Source organism: Homalodisca vitripennis, chromosome 2 (assembly GCF_021130785.1).
Source record: "Homalodisca vitripennis isolate AUS2020 chromosome 2, UT_GWSS_2.1, whole genome shotgun sequence".
NCBI lineage: Eukaryota > Metazoa > Arthropoda > Insecta > Hemiptera > Cicadellidae > Homalodisca > Homalodisca vitripennis.
The window spans coordinates 52,670,079-52,689,791 of record NC_060208.1 but is presented as its reverse complement, the minus strand read 5'-3'; the positions used below and the strand labels follow the sequence as shown (position 1 = coordinate 52,689,791).

The window sequence follows — 19,713 nt, the reverse complement described above, 5'->3', positions numbered from 1 at the left end:
CTCAGGGATCCATCCTCGGTCCTGGGCTTTTCCTGCTTTACGTCAATGACATAAAATCATCACTTCTGCATAGAAAATTATTGCAGTTTGCCGACGATATGACCCTATTTTTTTTGAACTCAAAAACTGTGTCCAATACCTCCACAGCCTCAATCATACAAGAAAATAATCAAAAACAAACGTTTTGTATTTTTTATTGCGCACTGAAGGCAACCAATATGGGCCTGCCATCTTGTTAGCTGACTCCACATTAGAAGAAGTCAGCTCTTCAAAATTCCCAGGAATGCACCTTGATCGAGAGCTGACTTGGAATGAGTTTATTGCTCGCAAACGGATGTTCATTTCCTCCACAGACTGCCCAATTCAAATAAAGATGCTCCAACGCCTAAGGAGTTAAAGACTAGCCTTAAACGCTTTTTGGTGTCTCAAGCATTCTGTAATGCAGGTGAGGTTTTGGCATTCGACTGGGAGACCACCCAATTAGAATACTGACTCCACTGTACTGGATTGCATTGGCGAAGAATGAAAGAGGCGTGATTTTACAAACTATATGTATAAGCGAGTATTGTTGTACGAATGTCAGAAATTTTAAAAACTGATGACGTTTACCATACAACGTAATATTGTCGCTGCAATAAACAAGACTTTGATGTAGAATTCCGTCTTGGTTGGTAAATGATCTGGCACTTTATAGTACATGGATTTATCTGCGTGTACCACTCTAACTATGAATTCACGTAACCTCTTCAAGTGTTCGGTTAGAATGGCAAGACTTGAGCCTCTAGGATCATCTGTACCTGGCCTCCGACAACTACTGATCAATTACTCTGGCTCTAGGAAATTCTGCCATATAATGCCATGGAAAACCTCTCAGATTCCAAATCAACCATGAAATTTATCTATCAATGGACGAATTTGGTCTTTTGAAACACCAATCTCTTAAATTACTGGCCATGTTTCTCGGATCCATGTTGGACACCAAAATCGAAAATTTGTTTTTATTTATTCTCATTACAACTTGAAAACTACTATTATTTTACCAAGTCTAAAAATATAAATTTCAGTTCTAATAACGATGAATATATGTAATATTGATTCACTACATTAATATTATGTCAGGAACATATTCCGATCTGTAATTTCAGAATAGAAGGACGGTTTAAAAAAATGCAAGAATGATAAACTACTAAGAGGTGTTTAATGTCCAAAATGTATGCAAAAGTAAACATGCACTTATTTTGGAAAAGACTTTCCAAAATCTTTAGTTCAATACATACGATCAGAAATAAGAACACATTTCCAAGAACGACAAGACTAGAAGAGTATAAGAAGAAGGAGAAGAAGAAGAGGTCAAAGATCAATTTCGAGTTGGTAAACACTCAAGAAAACAAATATTGTGGAAGAATAATAGTTCCAACTTGGAGTGTAACTTTAAACTTACACTTTGATGGATTCAAGCGATGCGAGAAGTTTCTTAACGAAGGTAAGCTACAGATTATCCGACTAACCGATTATCCGGGTAAACTCATTTACTAAAATTAATTGTGTTGGGTTAATGGAGTTTATTTTGAAGTATAAGCAAGGAGCGGACTGATGGGATAAGTGGGAAAGTTCGGTGGCATCCTGTCAGAGAGAACTTTCACCTTGAAGTAAATTGCTTCTGGACTTTTATTGACAACTGATTTACTGTCGATAGAGGTAGCGTATTGCTGGAGTTCTTTTTAATGAATGAACTGACATGGAAATTACTTAATAGTGTATTTATTATTTATTAACAAGTGAAGCGCAATGTCCTCTACACGTTATTCGTGGAATATTTCCGTAACGATAGCTTTAAAACGTTTTTAGATTTACGAATATAACTCGCTGTACAACCTGAAAAATTTTATTTACACGTGTAGATCTTCAACCAAAGTTTTTTTTTATAATTTTATATTTTAAATTTAACACATTAAAACAATTAGTCCTGTTTAAGCATTCTGCAATAAGAATGTAAAATGCTCAGACATTGCAAGAGCAGATTAATTTGGAATTGTTCACCATAAAAAATACATAAATTTTCTATAAAAATGTTCGGTTTAAAATAAGGCAGAATCCAAACTTACTTTTAATTGAGTTTTTTTAAGGATTATGGTTTTCTAACTCTTTCTGAACTTTTTAATACATAAATTGTTACTAATAGAAGTTGTGTCACATCAACACTAGTTTTTTAAAGTGCATGTCACAGGTTCAAATGAGAAAAATTAAGGAAAAGTGAATTAGTGTTTAGTTGATAGTAAGACTTATAAGCATAAAGGTAGTACGTTTAAGGTCGTATTAACAATTTTCCTATAAGGCCCTTTACTACTCACACTTGCTCAAAGATGTGCTTGACTGAAGTCAAAACATAAACTAATATTTTAACTATTTATATATTTTAACTTTAACTAAGCTGAAATTAAACTACGGCATTAGAAACTTTTGGAAAAAAATATTTAGTTTTCACTTTAGAAAGGGCACGTATTCGTTCATTTTACAGTGATAAAGATGGTTTGTAATATAAATAGTTTTATTTAGGGAGGACTTCACGGGCCCTCTAACTTTTAACACGTTACGATGGCAGAACTATTAGAGAGGTTAATGTCTCTATCTGTATAAGTTGAAAACGTTATCAAGAAGAGTGGATCCTTATCAACTTAAACTGTGTCAGGTCGAAAGACACAATAATGTGGAAAAAAGGAGCGAACAAATTGTCAAATTATAGATATAAAAAATAATATTGAAAAAGTTGGAATAAGTTATCAGTTATTTAATTTCTGAGTTATATGAAATACAAACCAAATTGTTTTCACAAAAAGTCATTAAAGTGGTTTGACGTATTTTCATCCTTTAAACATGTTAATGTGTATTCGCAGTTGTACACATATATTACCAAGTAATTTTTACCAATACACATATAGTAATATTTACCAAGTAAACAAGAGAACAATTTAAGTGTTTAAAGGCATTAAGGACGTTCTATTCAAAGGTGTTCAATGTTTTTAAGCTGTTATCAAAAGACAAGGGTTGACGTATTTTACATCGAGTCCAATGAATTGGTAAATTGCGAGGTACCGACTACTTTTGATAGTTGGTGGCCATCTCAGTGTCAGCTGTTAAATAGTGAAGTGATTGAACTGTTGTTAAGAAGTGTAAATGATAAAACTAGATGTACATTACACATACATCCTTATTGATGACTTGTCACATACTATTCAGATTTGGTTATCAAATTGTAATGTAAGTTATGAATATTTTTATTTGGTACAAATATTAAGGATTAACACATTAAATAATTTTGAAACGTCCTTTACTACTACAAGTCTGGATGTTGTGTTGTGTGTTTCAGAAACTTTATACAGACAATGTACGCATATAGTGTTATAAAAACGCTGTTTGGAAGCTAACCGCCGAAAGTAGTGTAACATAGTTTGGCCACACAATCAAAGTTAATTTGGGCTTCAGTATTTAACAAAAAAATGTATCATTACAAATATTAACTATCTGATTATAGACAAGTGTTTATCAATTAACAGTTATAATAGAATTTACGTCTTCGTTTATTTTGAATTTCTTATGTTGTTTTCTGTTTGTTTACGTAACAAAGATAATTCTGTTCGATGATGGTTCAATAAAATCCATTAAAAAATAAAAACTAATAATTCAGTTTGATATTCTGTCATACATGTTGTATGTATACATGATTTACGTGACAAAGGGAGATTGTGTGTGAACACAATATTGAAGAAATAATATAATAGGAGCGTCTAATGATCAAGTTCGGTAAGCTGTCAATCACTTTATTTTTTCGTTTTCACAAAGACTACTTAGGTAGTTTGCATTGCTCAAATTATACTGTGTCAGGTTGAATGGATGATGTGCACACAAAAGAGTACAAAAATAACGACTAATTAGTTGCTGGAATCATATTTATGAGCACCTGAAAAATGTGTCCAGATTCAATGTTGTTGTGAAGCAAACTTTAACAAGTATCTGAGGATATAAACATACCAATGTGTTGTCAGGAATTCACAGTCCCAACTGGTGAGTGGGACTTACTACTCAAAATCCACTGAAACAGGCATTATTGCCTAGCAAGACTGCTTTGCGCTTCATGTCAAAAAGGTTATATATTATACTTTGGGATAAAGAAAGTATAGGTTCATGATTTTTACTTTAACCATAAACTAACCAGTAGAGCCAAAAATAACGGGTGTTACTTAACTAATTCTGCTACTTATTTCTGCGTTTAGACATAAAACTGCGTTGCCTTGCAGTCTGGCGGTTTCCGCGTTCAAACTGGAAGGAATCGCGCAGACGGCCGTAGATAAAAAAAACTGCTCAATTAAATCTGAGCTAGAAAATGAATATTTTAAGTAGTGGTTATCAATATTGCTCATCCAAGCTATTCCTTTGAACGACCAATGTACATTTTTTTAACAGCCTTGTGCATTGTAATTATAAAAAACGTTATTATAAAATAAACGTTATTATAACATTATGAAATGTTATAATTATAACATTTCATAATTGCACACTTCAGAATACTATACTTGTACCTATCTTGAATAAAAAATTGTTATTAATCGGATCGTAAGTTTCCGAGCTATGCATTTTCTAAGTTACAGTTTGGTTAAAGTGCCAAAAACCAGTGCTTTTTTCATATTGTTTTTAAATAATTGTATAAACGGAAAATGGCTTTTAATGTCACTCCACTTATTTTAGCTCTACTAGTTAGTATGTGGTATGTAGTACAGTGTCTAAACTCGGGACAATACACGTTTTGGTACAAGTTCTACTGCGACTTCTTTAAACGCTTTCCCTGTCTAGTTTCAAACCCTCCAATGGAAAGGTTTTTGATCCAATCTACTGATAAAAGATAATTAATTTTAATAGCTGAAGGGTTGGAAGATATCTGAAGCTCTCTTCTTTCTTCTCGACACATTCTGCAAGGGTTGGTCGGCGTCGTAATAGTCAACGTTCCCTTAAGAATAATTTAAGTTTCCTGAGTTGTCCGTATCGAACGAGTAAGCTTGGTAGTTGTTATGTTTACTCCACGTGTTCGTACCTTTGCAACTAGCCATACTGTCTATTGCTACTAGCCTATTGCCTATTGCAATCATTAGTGTCATTGAGTCTCAGATGTCATAAGGCTGATGTGCCAATTTTGGCAAAGCAATGGCGATTTTGGCTATATTGAGAACTCAGAATATGTGGGAGATTTTTGTTAGGAGGCATGTATGAATTGATTTCTCAAAAGTGACCAACATTACGAATGTTGCAGTTTCACAGTTTCCATTTAGAGATGATAAGCGTGACATTATGATGATCTAAACGTTGAAACAATTAGTAAAAATCTAGTTAGTGATGCTAGATTACATTGTTAGAACTTCTTACTGACTCAGGTAATGTTTGGCAAGCCTAGCACAACCAACAATATATTACCATAAAGCTCACACCTTGTGATTTTTTCCGGCTCCTCAAACCCATCTAATTACAATCCAGGATGTCCTACTGTCTCAAAATATGATATTGACAGAATTTAAACATATAGTTTTGTAGATTTATATTATCTTTATTAGTACGAACTTCTAGTTATTGAAGATTGGAAGAGACAGCAACAAAAAAAAAAAAAAAAAAAATGAAAAATCATGATGAGAAATCACGATGAATATGGAAAGACTTCAGTGTTTGGATATAGGTCTGAGACCTTTCTTCACTGAGGAGTAAGAGAAATAAGTAAAACTTATTGGCGAAAATTAATTAAAAAAAAACCGTAAAAACCTTTGGAATTGGCATTTCTTTGTAAAACTATGTGCTGAAAACTATTAACACAAACTAGAGAGATCAGTGGAACCAGTTTATGCTGTAATACTGTAAGTATTAGCAAAGTATACAATTACTACTACTACTACTAGTAACTGTACAATTATTCAACAACAAGAAATAATTGATTTTATAGTGATTACAAAAACAAACATAAGGTTTCTGAAGACGAGATTAAAAGAATATAACATGATTTATACAGATAGAGTAATTTATTATACATACAAATAGATTTTATTACGAGGTGCTTGTACAAATGTAAGCCCTCAGGGAAGACAGGTATTACAGAGTTAACTCACTTGACTATCTCGGCGTAGCACGAAGTGGGCTCGGAATTGTTGGTGGATGAGGCGAGCGTGCTGGTGCTCTGGTACCGCGCTCTCTCCTGCCGCATCCGCTCCATCTCGCGCTTCTTCGTCTCCGAGAACTGGGTGGCTATCACGACCAAGCACAGATTGATCATGAAGAACGACCCGATCTGGAAACATGAGTGGTGGTTAGATTGTGGTCTAGGTTGTTATATTGCAACAATATAAATAAATGCAAAAGATGGAACCAAAAGTACAAATAATAGGATAGGCGTTTGCACGCAGAGCATTTCATTTCAGTACATTCCCACAGGGCGAATAATCGTCGTTCATATGGCAAGTGAATAAATGAATTAACCTTGTACGTCTCATACAGTTACAATAACCTCTTTGTTTGTATACTGACGATCATTCGGTTACATTGCAGAACCAAACGTGATTCCTCTAAGCAAGTACTGATTGTGAGGCCCGCAGTCAACAATAACTGTGCGCTCTGTGATGATCAACTCCACGCAAAATGAAACCATAAACATAAAAACGTATTCCTGGCATCAACTTTGCACATCTCATATAGTTCTAATAGCCTTCTTTGCGTACTGACGATCAATAGGTCACCTTGGAGAACCAAACGTGATTCCTCTAAGCTAGTGCTGTTTAGATTAATTTTCTATCTAAGTTATTTCAAGTACCATAGTTGAGTTAACTTGTGGCCGATCAAGATAGTAGTACATATATACCAACAAAGCCAACGTCGATTAAAAGTGTCTATTTCGGCTCTTTTAATTTACTTTCTATCTAAGATTTATTAAGTGCCACAATGATACTTTCTCTCTTTTGTCCCGATAAAGAAAATATATAACTTACGTACGACTGAAAAGTTACAGCGGTCCAAAAGAGTCAGATAAAACAAATTAACTTCGGTTCTAATTTATTTACGGTTCCATAATTGAGTTTATGTTGTTGCACTGACCAAGAAAATAAACAAATATGTGGGTTTTGGACTCCAAATTAGTTTTAAAAGCGTTTATTTGTGGTCTGCGATGTTTTTAGTGCTATAAGTAATATTGATTTTTACCGCGACGAAGAAAATATGTGTGTACGTAAGCTTAAAAAGAATAATTTAGTTAAAATACATCTATTTTCGTCGTTTGTATTCTGCTTCTGATATAAGGGCAACAGTGTGGCATGCCTTAGCTGTTACGTTGACTACAGTAAAATTGTTAAGGGTTTATATAGGTTTCGATAACCCTATGTGCAGAAAATTCACAGATATATTCATCAAATCCTTTATAATTATTCAATATTTTATAAAATTTCAATGTAACTAAATGCTCCTGCCACTTTAGTGAAATTCAGCTGAAAGTGTCATCAGTTGCTTAGGGTCAGTTAACTTTGGATTACGTGTCGTAAATATTATTATTTCCACAATTATTAAACATTCTGAGAACTTAAGTGCCTCAATAAGTGCCGGATAAGCCGAGTGCTAGTGTTAAGACACAGATGCCACAGAGAGCGACTCGGCTGTTGAAGCACGTTAAGCAACTGGACTCTGACACAAACAGTGTATTTTATTTAGCTATGTTTATACTGGCCACAATACTGTAAAAGTGGCCAGTTAATTCCAAGATGTTCATTTTTTTCATATTAACTTTTGTTGTTTTTTGAAGGGATAAAATAATTTATTCATTTATTTTTATATAAATGTTTCTAAACTGAAATTAGCCAAATCGCTCCAGCCGATCTCAGGTTTTAGGAAGACTAACAAATTTCATACACTTTTTGTATAAGATACTGTTACATTATTTATAATAATATTTTATCCACACATTGTATAAACTGCGGAGGCATTGCTCAAAGTTTTAGTTTCATTTCAACCTCTCCTGCAAACTCATTATTTAAGTCAGTTTGTTTGGAAGCATTTCGAACGTTAACGACTAAAGGCCGGTATCGACAGTGCGAGGCTGTTCGCTGCAAATGCCTCTTGGCGAATGCTCGGCTTTGCCTCGGACTGTGGATACCGGGGTTACTCGCTATGAGGCGTTCGCGTCACACAATGTGAGGCGAGCCGTGTGCTTGTCGGTTTTAGAGCAGTGCTCAAAGGTGCCTCGCTCCGATTTGTGCGTCAAGTGGATACCTGCGCTGTCTGCCTTACACCGTACAAGACACAATTCTGCACTGCAAACCAACAAACCTCTACAACGGAACTGTCATCATATATAATCATGAAATGATCAGGCAATTAGTGAAGTGTTATGAAACAAAACGTTTACTGTGGGACTCGAAACAGCCTGAATATTATAATAAAAACAAGAGAGAAGACTTGTGGCGCTAAATATCGCAGTCAATTATAACCGATTTCGATAAATTTTTTGACCCACCCACGGGGTTTACGTCGCTTTTTCTGTTGTTTTTTCCTGCTAATCGTCGCCATCACAATAAAAGCAGCGGCAGCAAATTGCGTATTTCTAGGAAAAAAAACATTGTCCCGACTGTCTTCACTACGAATGCGGGTGGTTCGCGTGCTCGCAGTGAGCATTCGTTGTTACAAACTAGCTGCTAGCTGAAGAGCTCACCCTGAGGCAGATGGCACGAGGCATTCGCAGCTAGCAGCCTCGCACTGTCGATACCGGCCTTAAGAAGTTTGGACTGCTTCTGGAGGTACCATGTTTAAATTTTGCTCATTTTGGATGAGCTTAATTTTATTACACTTATCCTAAATCTAAGTCTACATTTATTTTATCAAACCGAAGATTAAGTTGGAATCCTGATTCAAGCATACGATTTTCAAATTATATTAATAAATATAAGCCTAGTCCTAATTATGCTATAGGATTTCCAGAATAACCATAAAATATCCGATTAGATTCCGTTGACGAACATGCAGGAAGTCAAAGATTGGGGAACCAAAACATGAGATAAATAGACGGTGATAAGAGGACGGGAATAACGGAGTAAATTAACGGGATTTAACAATTTCTAGATGTGAGACATGGCGATTAAGTCGTAAGGTAATTATTGTACTTGAAGAAATTTATAGTACATGAAGACTATATGATAAAAACATTATGAATTAAAAATTATATGAAAGAAATTGGATATAATGAGCAAGATAATCGACAAATATAATGTAAAGGTTTATAAGGAGTGATCTTTAAGGAGTGGTTTTACTACAAAAATACTTTGAAAAGTAGGATTTAGCTCATGTTATCAGAATCATTATCTATACCGTAAGCTTCAATATATATTCTAGAGACGGAGGGTGGCAGTGTCGTTATATTTCAGAAGAAGGGGGGGGGGGATGAGTGCCTGCAGCGACATGGGTACAAGCTGCTAAGGGTCTTACTGAGTCTCTTCCTTTTGCTTAACATACAAAACGCAATCGCAAGCGCGAACAATTTATTTGCATTTGATCCAGCGAGTCAATAAGTTTCGTTACTTACATTTCATATTATTATTATTATATTAAAATGACATTATTTAATTCAATGTTGTTATTATTAGTGCATTAACAAAATGTTTCATAACAAATTTTCGTAACATTTCCATAACAATTTTCATAACAGATTTCGATATGACCTCAGTTTGTATGGGTTCATTAAAAAATCATTATATTTATCCCCAGAACGTGCTATGAAGTGATATTATTTTTAGCATTACTCGATAAAGTCCCACATTATTTTAATATAGTGGGCAAAATAAGGGATAATAATTTTTATGAGAAACAGCCTAAAGTCACGCACGAAAAATAGTTCTTGTAATAAGTAACTATCTAATTTGTGTACAATGTTTGTAGAACAATTTGTAAAAATGTATTAATATCATAAATTGAACTAAAAAAAAACAAACATTGTTTAGGACATCTTGATATCTCGTAATTTCCTTTGTTCTTAACGTTTAACGTTCCCGTCTTCACAGGTTTGTTGGTGGCAACGCGTGTATAAGTGCTACCAGAACTTTCGCTAAGTTGCAAACTTGAGTGGTGTAGTATTGGTTAAACATAAAACGGCAACTGCTGCTAATTTACAAGGGGTAATGGCCTAACACGAGTTACGCGGGAACTTGTATAGTGCTGCCAACTTGGCAAACTCGAATATCCCCAGTTGGAAAGTTGGCACTAACTGGTAGAAACGGCTGGCAGGTTGCATCTTGTTTGATGTCCCCGGGCGTTCACTTAAACGCCTCAGAGAATAAGTAAAATTCCATATCAAAGTTCCTACTAAGTTTTTGCCTAATGCAAGTTTGGAGTTTTGTATCGCAATACAATAATGGTAAACCGTTCTCTAAATTGTATATGCTGTAATATTTGAATGGCTCTCCTTTTACATAAAAGGATTTGTTGAAACACAGTTTCTAAGATTTCATTGATCACAATAGAAAATGATACAAAGGTATAATAAATTTTAAATTAAATTATATTATTATAATTAATTAATTTTCCAGTAATTATACAATTATTCAATTGTAAAGGGTGATTCAAAAAGAGCGCCGGTTTTGATATATCAAATTCAGAGAATTATTTTAATGAAAATCTGAAATCAAATACATAAATATGTTCATATAACCTTCCGATTTCATGTATGACAAATAATGTCATGCATGTGTCCTCCTCTGCTACGCTGGCACGCAACAACTCTGTCTATGAAATTAGTCATGACTGCACGACAAGTTTCCACTTCAATTTGGCCGATAACCCGTCGAATTTCCTCCTTCAACTCATTGATGGTTCGGGGTTTATTGGCATAAAAAAGTGACTTTAGGTAACCCCAGAGATGAAATTCACGACCTTAGTGGCCATTGATGGTCGGAATTACGAGAAATGACGCGATCCTGAAAGCGGTCACGGAGCAATTGAAACCACAACTGATCAATTTCTATATTATCCAAATGAGGCCACAAAACTCCCTAATCATCGTACGGTATCGGTCTCCATTCACTGTCACAGGTTGCCCTTCCTGATCTTCAAAAAAAATAAGGGCCGATGACGCCGCCCGACCAAAAGCCGCACCAAACTGTCACTCGTTGTGGATACATTTCCCTTTCGTTAATCATGCGAGGGCTTTCTGAACCCCAGATACGGCAGTTCTGTTTATTAACAAATCCATTCAATTGGAAGTGCGCTTCATCACTGAAGATGATATTCATTGCGAAGTTTTCTTCCTCCTGCAAATTCCTCAAAAATTTCTCAATACCCAATCAACAAACTGTCGTCTCTTCTGGTGATCTGCCACTTTCAATTGTTGCGTCAGCTGAATTTTATAGGGATGATATTTGAGATCTTACCGAAGAATTCTCCGTACAGAAGAACATCTTAAACCCAATTGTTGAGAACGGCGACGTATTGATTTCGCTGGGCTAACAGCCACACTGTCACGAACCACCTGAATATTCTGTTCAGTTCGGGCACAACGACGACGTCCAGAACTTTTGAGGTCGACTGTTGAACCCGTTTCTTGAAACTTTTTCATGAGTCTGCGAACTGTTGATTCATTCGGTGCTTCATTACGTCCTAGAGTACCGTGAAGTCGCCTAATAGTAGCCTCATAACTCTCTCCACTATGATAAAACGTTTTCACTATTAACACTCGTTGCGCACAATTAAACTTCTCCATGGTTAGACACAGAATGCACTAATGAGAGAAATATCAGCTGCGTCAACAATCGGAATGTAGACAGAAATAGAATCAAGGTCAAACATTGTTTCCAACCGATCAAATAAAATTTACCGGTCTTTTCAAAACTGGCGCTCTTTTTGAATCACCCATTATATGAAATAGTTGCAAATAAGTTACTCAATATAACTCATATATTTGGTTAATATATTTGAATATATTATGCCAAACTAAAACGCGTTACGGAGGGATGAATTAGTATAGGAGTCCTTTAAGTTCGAAGGCCCCAAGAAAAGTAACCAGAAAAACTAAGGAGATCTACATTTAACGTGGGATAAAAACATTTTAGTACTGATCTGATAGTATTAACAGGTTGAAAATATAATTTAATAGTAATTTGCACAATTATAAAATTATTAGGATACGATTATAAATTGTACTATTTCACTAAAACATAGTACCTAATATTAAAGAGAATCCTAAAGTAACGTAAGTTTACGACCTATTAACGACAAATTAGAATTTAGGAAACTCACATTGTGTCTAAGTATTTTGAAAGTATTCCAATATACTATACCTTAGAACAGCATAGAGTTGGATCCAACGTTAGCCAAATTAAATTTATAGTATTTTAGTCAATCTGAACATAAGGATCCTCTAGTAAGTCCTATCTTGGATAGGCATGGCACGAGTATTACTGCAATGCAGGACAGAAGTATAGACCAGTATGCGTAATCACTCAAAATCCTTTTGCATTACAAAGTCCGTAATGTCAAGAGTGCTGGCTAATAATTTACTTTAAAGTTAATAAGTCTTTAACGTTTTTTCTATTATATCTTTGATTTTATTATGATACGAGACATATCAATGCAAGCCTGGTTTGTGGCGCGGTGTTGCCTGCTGTAACGGAACAATAACTAGTGATGGGATAATCTCCTGAATTCAACAATCTAGCGAATGCTCGATTGCTTTCAAAATGGGTCGAATCACTTGTTTAGTTTTGATTGTTCCCAGCACTAAGAATAACTATAGAAAGCTGAAGTTCACACTTTTTCAAGTCAAACGGTTGTTTAATGCACTTAGGCCTTAGTGCATTATAATAAAAATGTATTTTTTTGCATAATATAAACGTACGAGTACGAGTCAGAGTTTTTTTTACGAGAGTTAAAAGGTTTTTATGTGTTATGTTTTGGTCAGAAATTTGATCAAAGCAAGGAAGTTTTACAATTATAAATTATACCAATCCCCCATACGGACGAGATGTGCTGAGGTCCGGTAAATTATTTCAGTTAGTTCTGGGGTCCGAGGCTAGGACTGAACAACGTAACTTTGGTTGTTACGGTTCAACTGTTTACTACCTGAGCTACATGCTACTCCATAGAGGGCACTTTTCGTGCCTTAGGTTATAGCATGGGGATGCATTATTTCTTGTGTAACTAATACAATCAAAGATTCTACCAGATTTTTAATTTATTATCTTAATATTAATTGTAGGCAAAACTAAATTTTTATAACGTGATATATCGTTGTTAGTTTGTTATGTGTGGCCACAACTCTCTAAAATACTCTCTTAGAACGAAAGAACATCTAATTGAATTTTGTTGATTACATGAGAAATTGTGGGCATTTTAAATAGTATTGGGGAGTATTTTTTAATCAGAAATAATGAATTAAGATTGAAGATGAGGCTATTATTTTCTTACGTAAATGACAGCTGAATGGAGGAAAACACATGGATTTATTCCTAAAAATTTAATATATCGTACTAAAACATATATTTTGTAAATTTGTTTAAGGGTTTAAAGCACTAAAAGATAAGATGTTTTGTTACCTAACGCATACTTAATTTTTAAAAACCTTCAATTTTAATTTTTAAAGTAAAATATCTGAAGCAACATAAGAATAAAATTCTCTGTTAAATTTATTTCTATGCTATTTTAAATATTGAAATTAAATAATTATACAATAGTTAATAATGTAATAAATATGCATAACAATAAAATATAACATATTATTCTGTAACAACAATGAACATGATCAAATACATATTTTGGTATACATAATAATTATTAAATAAGCCAGTTTACACATCTAACAAGTAAAATTGGAGTGGTATTTACATTAAATAAGTATAAACATAATTTATTTAAACATTACTTCACAATAACAACTACTGAGGTTAGAGAATATAGTAAACAAATTATCTTAGTACAGGTCATGGATAGTATTCTAAGAAAACCATTCATAGATTTTGTTTAGGAATTGTTTTGTAGGCAAAATTGAACTGTACTGATTATTTATTGTAATCAAATTTAACCTCAATGTGTACTAAACAAAGAATAGGTACATATTTAAGAAACAAATATAATTTTGGTAAGCAACAAATGCGTTTATTTGTACAATTTAAACAGATAATGGTATTGAGTGATGATAAAAATAAAGAGTGTCCAAAACACAAAGTGGGGTGAACGATACAAGTCATACTTGTAACCTTTTAGGAAAAACAGCGTCATCATTTTTTACCAACATCAAATACCGCAAAGAGGACAAAAAGGCACATTCACGTGAATAAAATGTGAAGTGACGACAGGAGCAGGCTAAACAACAATGAGTTATGGCAACAATGAGACAGCAACAACAATGAGTTCGGCTACAACAATGAGGTACTCACAACAATGAGCAGAACAAAGTATATCCAGTCCCAGAAGGAATGGGCGTCCTGGACGTAATACATGATGTCACTCCATCCCTCCAGACTGATTACCTGGAAGATTAGAAGATTTAAGGACAGATAATAATAAACATTCACTAGAAATATGTATTTAATTAGCCTACATGCATATTATTAAGTACGTAGCGATCAATTCCTTTAATACACAAAATGCATTTCTTTTGTATTTTGTATGCTAATTTTTACGGCTAAGTTAATATAACTAATATTTAATACGAGCAGGTTTCAACATTGCGGCCGTTTTTTATTTCAGTGTTTAACTTCAAGATAGCTGGATTGAACGTGGAAGAAATCAAAATGCATAACAATTTAAATTTACATTTTTGAATTAACAAAGAACTTGAATTTTTAGTGCTTTTGCAAAAGTCCATGCATTCGGTTATTTTATAACTTATTTTAGAGAAAAAGTAATCAGGAGGTGAAGGTTGTACCGTGGTCTCAAATACACCATAGGCACAGTGGGATGTAAAAGTAGATATACCATAATGAAGAAGTTGTATTATAAAACTAGAGTTTTATAAACTATTTTAGGAATTTAAAGTACAACCAAATGAACTGTTTAAAGGAATTTCCCACGTACAATAACTTTCAAGACATAATGCTATTCCTTATGCAGTTATTAGCAATATTTACTGCCTTTTGAATATCTGACCCAAAAAGCAACAACGACCTTGGATCCAGTTTCAAGTCCCTAAGACCTTTCTATCTTGAGTTATCACTCAGATGGACGACACGTTTTTAATAAGGACCTGTTGGATTCTTGATAGAAAAATCGTTTTGTACAAGTTTACAGTATATATTGTACTTGAATAGGGCCTACTTATATCTAAATCTCTATATACAAGTTAGCAATAATAAAATTAAAATATTAAATAAAAATGGTAACTCCTAGTAGTCATAATATAATTTTAAAATGTAATGTTGATTATTATAACTGTCTAAGTAATTTCCTGTTGCCATTTTTGGAAATAAATACTTGGGAAACATTCATTGAAATAAACACCAAAATATACAAAAATATTTTGAACTGTGTTTCAAACTTGCCTTTTGTTTATATTTTAGGTAATATTTTAGGGGTATTTCAACCAATGAAAATGATGATTTCGTGGATGAACTTCCTGCCTCCGGAAGACCGGAAGAATCATCTAGACTATTCATTGCCTTTGGAAGGAATGTTGAACAAAGCGTCATTGAAACGTTTGATTACACTATAATTGAGACAGTGACGTCATTACAATACGACGTCATCGCCGAGGGAGATATGAAGATTGATTGCTTTGTTTATCAACTGTCGTACCTTTGCCTTAGAACATTTCAGTGCCTCAAAAAGATTCTTCGATGGGGTTTTTATTGAAAATAAACACGTGTACGTATTTTCACAATGAACGCAAAATTGTACTTAGTTATAATGTTTATTAATATAATTGATATATAATTATAAATATATTAATATGGTATGAAATAAATAGAGTAGAATTTTATGTTAATTAAGGAACTCCAAACAACAATTTTGCGTAAAAATAGTGTTGAATACAACAGGCTTTATATTTTGCATGTTTATACCTCTATTGAAAAAGTTTTAGTTGCCCTACAAAATGGAGAAGCGTCGGAATTGTGATAGGTATTTTCGTGATTCAAACTCTGATGCCTGATATTAGAAATTCACAACGCCACCGTCTTGTTGTTTCATGTTGACCAGAATGTGCAGTCCTGGTACCGTATAGACTCATGTAAGTCTCGACAATTTTGTATTTTTTACGTATTCGGAGCAATAAGTGTTTCAGGCTTATCATAATGTTTCAAAAGTTCCCCGTCTTGGCGCTTAATTTAACACTAATGTTATAATACCCATGATATTCTGATGAAATATAAATTGTTTACAAAGGAAGTTATTTTTATTTAATTCAAAACCTGTTAGGACAGGTGATAGGCAAGTGTACGACAAACTTAATAGATTTTATACTTTTTATTAGGTGACAAATTGGAGCGAAAGTGATAGCGAGTGATTTTTGGATCTAAAATCTTGAAGAAACAAACTACGAAAAGTTTAGCATGTGTCACCCTAGAGTTGAGCTTCGTCAGAATACAGTGAGGCCATTATTCTTCTCTTTCTCATCTGGTCATCTATGAAGAGCAGCACCTACAGTATATTTTCCATTTCTATTTTAAGTTTGGTGTTAGACTGATCCTCAAAACTTGACCGAAAACTTTGCAATTAATGTGTCAAGTGCAATAAACGTGAATTTGTATTTCTACCGCAGCATACAGACACATTCATATCTTAAAAGTTAATATTTTCAAACAGTTGTATTTAAATATATTCTTAAGAATTGTACAGCTAAACCCTTGCATTATTTAAAACGTGCGGAAATAATAGCGTCGTCTAAGGGGAGTCAGGCGTCAAAAATTGGCAAAATAAGGGTTTTCTGTTTATTTTTTTTTCTTAATCACTCATTATTCTTGTTTAATAAGATACAAAAATTATTAATTTCTTAGCATTACTTTTTGAGTTATGAATTTTTATCTAACCGCGTGTATCAAATCTTTTGACCGCTACATGCGAGTCACATTGTAGTATTCTTGTGACTTAGATATAGTCCGCCTTACCTTTACTCAAAGTTGTATTTTTGTTTTGTTTCCTTGGCACTAGATACTATAGAGATGTCTATTGCTTTGTTTGTGTTTTCAGTCTTGTTGTCATCTGCTAAATATTGGCTACTGTAGTTACTTATTTACTGGTGCTATTTACAACATAAAATTCTGATACGAGTATTATCTAGTTATCTAGTATTACTGTGTGATCGTGTTATTACAGTTTTTGCTTTTCAAAATGCCTAAAACTACATTGAAAGTGTTCAAAAAGCGTAAAAGAGTGTTTACAGGTCTTCACGTCTATAATAAAAGTGAGGTTAGGTCTAGGGAACATGTGTCCGAAGGGCACTGAAAGTTGGTGCAAATTTCAGAGGGCGCAATCTAACAAAGAGGCTTATGACCACAATGCACACACACACTATCCAGAGATAGTAATGCTGCAGATCAAACCAATCTTTCAAGACCTAGCTCATCCGGTCCTTTCTTCGACGATGTTTGCACGGCGGAACACAGGATGCGTGTGAATCTCTGAACAGCGTTATATGGGCAAGGCTTCCAAAGTCAACCTTCGTAATGAAGAAAACTCTGGAGACCAGTGTTTATGAAGCGATATCCACCTATAATGAAGGAAATATTGCCAGAATTCGCATTTTGAGCAAGCTAGGGATTCCCCCAGGTGAAAGTTGTGTCGAAAGAATGAAGCGAGTCGACGTGTGTCGTATGAAAAAAGCAGACAAATGTATTGAAGAAATCGAGAAAAAGTGCCGGCAGACTAGAACCTTACTAAAAAGAAAGCTTGAGGACATCTACGAGAAGGAAGAAAACCCAGACAACCCTTCCTATGGCGCTGGGATGCACTAAGGTAGCATTCTTGCTATAACTCAATTTTTAAATTGCGTTTCCGAAAGTTGTGTTTTTCCAGGAATAAAATACTTTTTCTCCATAACCGCTTGAGATATCTTCATGATTTTTTTGGTGTTCTGTTCATAAAAATAAGCTGCACATTTTAAGCTAAGGAATTGTCATTATAATGTATGGCTAAAATATGACGTTGTTTCAAAGACAAAAAAAATTGCCTAAAAATATATACAATTTTTAAAACATTTAGTTTTTTTTATTTTATTAAGTAAAGGAAAATCCTTCGCTTAAACCAAAGACAAAGATAGTAGTTTTAAAAGTAAAAAAGAAATTATTGGAATAGCACAAGTAGTTTTTTAGAAAAGGTATCTCAAAATCAAGCAAAATAACATGGCGGAGAAAGAAACGCCCGACTCCTCTTAGACTAGAAAGGGTGAAACACATACCAGAAAGATGGCGACCCAGGCTAGGCCTATATTATCGAAGGATATGGTGCCCTGGAAAGGGTTGTTGCCCTGTGGTTTGCACTCGGTGTAGTACTGGTTCCAGTTGACACATGACTTGTTGGAGGGTATGTTGTTGGACCAGGGGAGTGCGGTGGCGTTGCACACGAGATCATGATGTTTGGTGGGGGGCAGATCACGGCAAGAGTGCATCCCGTTGTCCTCCGGCTTGGAGCAGATGTAGTCCCCTTCCTTGTCCCCTTGGTAGGAGTAGTAGGCCGCCAGTGGTCTGAAACAGAATAATAAAGGTTGGAGAATATTTGCTAGATCTCTTTGAGGAAACCATTAGGTTCTGTTCTATTCACTCCGGATAAGAAGATGAGGAAATGCTTCTCATATCGTTTATTCCTAAAAGGACCTTTGCGATGCTTCAGACTTCTGAAACTGACGTATGTATATACCTTTCTTGAAGGGAACAAGGCAAACGTTATTGTGGCACCATATAGCTATCTAGATCTAAAGTAAATTACTATGGGTGGATGGAGACGGATTTAATTACGAAGACGACTTAGGTCTATTTCCCAGATCAGGACAACAATACTGACGCTAATAGAGCACCGAAAATTCCTTAGGCTTAGACACCATACTTCTGATGATAATGGCCGGAAGTACCCGAATTAGTTGATTTTTGACTAAAAAAATCAACTGTAAACTGTTCAGACCTAAACATGTGTTACATTTCTTGAATAGTACAACAATTTAAACACTAATACTGCACCGGAAAATCTAAATCCGAAGTAGGCGCTTTTGGATTAAAGTAGACTTCACAGACTGAGAATGTATATTTTTTTGATCGTGGCCAAGAAGTCAATCTACTATGACATGTAAAACAGTTGATTCGAACCAGAATTGATTCTTCACGCGCTAAACCTAAAAAAGGGCTATTGGCAATTTTGTTTACATTTTGAACCCCTTAACAACGAACACTCCAATAATTATCAACCTTAAACACGCCTACATCCTATTCAAAATTATCATAGGACTTCATTCACTAGCAGTTGCCCGCGGTTTCGCAAGCAATTTCGTACGACTTGCACCTGTATGAACACTTCTGGGTCGAATTAACTATACTTCCGTGCCAATATTGAGTTTGCCTTCTTCCCACGATAAAGGAAATACGGTAGTTAAAAAAATGTATATTTGTTGTCATTTTAATTTACTACGGTCTTTAGTATTTTTGTTCCAAAGCTGATTCTTATTCTCTCCTGATCAATATATTTATGTACAGTTTTGAGAAGCCTATTGTTGACAAAAGACAACTTAGATAT

At 34.5% G+C, this 19,713-nt stretch overlaps 1 protein-coding gene across 1 annotated transcript in view; it reads right to left on the bottom strand.

Annotated features, from left to right (window-relative positions):
- The window catches only part of LOC124355624 (voltage-dependent T-type calcium channel subunit alpha-1H-like), a 296,916-nt gene that overhangs the window by 75,238 nt on the left and 201,965 nt on the right, over positions 1-19,713 (bottom strand). The window contains 3 exon segments of the mRNA XM_046806786.1: positions 6,144-6,322; positions 14,433-14,525; positions 18,389-18,674. Coding sequence (XP_046662742.1) covers positions 6,144-6,322; positions 14,433-14,525; positions 18,389-18,674 — 558 coding nt within the window.